The 873-nt window shown below is 47.1% G+C and overlaps 1 protein-coding gene across 1 annotated transcript in view; it reads left to right on the top strand.

Annotated features, from left to right (window-relative positions):
- The window catches only part of igf2r (insulin-like growth factor 2 receptor), a gene marked incomplete in the record, with an annotated part of 25,577 nt that overhangs the window by 3,793 nt on the left and 20,911 nt on the right, over positions 1 to 873 (top strand). Inside the window, 2 exon segments of the mRNA XM_024264054.2 lie at positions 424 to 522; positions 661 to 793. Of these exon segments, the coding sequence (XP_024119822.2) occupies positions 424 to 522; positions 661 to 793 (232 nt within the window).

Raw genomic sequence — 873 nt, 5'->3', positions numbered from 1 at the left:
CTGTTTTCGGCAGAAGATTTTCCTTCTGTAGAAAACAGAGAAAATCACAAACTGAATGTTTCAGTTTATCATCTCTACATGCAGTCTGTTCATTATGGAGCAGCTGATCTCAAAGAGTTTCTGCTGATGGAAGATCTTTTCAAAATAAAATGCATCTGATTCCAAAAGTCCTTTCAAAGTTAATCTTTATGACAGAGCAGTTTTTGTTTTGTTTAAAATGATAAAAAACACCACAATAAAACTCTTCTTAAACTAAAACTTTACAAAATATTTAATACAATTTATTCTGCTGCAGTCATATATTCTGAGTAGCCCCACCCCCCCGGTGCCTTCCCCTCTGGAGTGCGTTTGCCCTCCCTTCCAGGTGTGTGTCTCACCTCTCAGGTGTGTCTCCAGCTCACCTGTCCTGTCTCTTGGTTTCAGGGCTCTCCAGAGTTCGTAGCCTTCTCTCAGTGTGTCCATTACTTTGAATGGAAGACTTACACGGCCTGTAAGAAGGACAAGTTCAAGCCCCACAAAGAGGTTTGTAATGGAACGCCCCCCCCTGTAACCCCGCCCACAGAGGGGATGCGGAGGATGCTCCAGGCTCCATCATGTTTATGCTCATCAAAGAAGAGCCACGTTTGACATGAGCGTGACCTCAGTGACCTCTGTCTGTAGGTCCCGTGTTACATTTTCGACTCTGACGGGAAGAAACACGACCTCAGTCCTCTGATCAAACTGAGAGATGGGTACCTGGTGGACGACGGCGATGATAACGTGGACTTCTACATCAACGTGTGCAGAAGCATCAGTAGGTTCTGCTGCAGCTTAGCTCTCCGAGGGTTCCCGCCCTCCGAGGGTTCCCGCCCTCCAGGGTTCCCGCCCTCCGAG

Source organism: Oryzias melastigma, linkage group LG15 (genome assembly GCF_002922805.2).
Source record: "Oryzias melastigma strain HK-1 linkage group LG15, ASM292280v2, whole genome shotgun sequence".
Taxonomy (NCBI): Eukaryota; Metazoa; Chordata; class Actinopteri; order Beloniformes; family Adrianichthyidae; genus Oryzias; species Oryzias melastigma.
The sequence above is the reverse complement of the archived record's forward strand: the minus strand, read 5'-3'. Positions and strand labels throughout refer to the sequence as shown.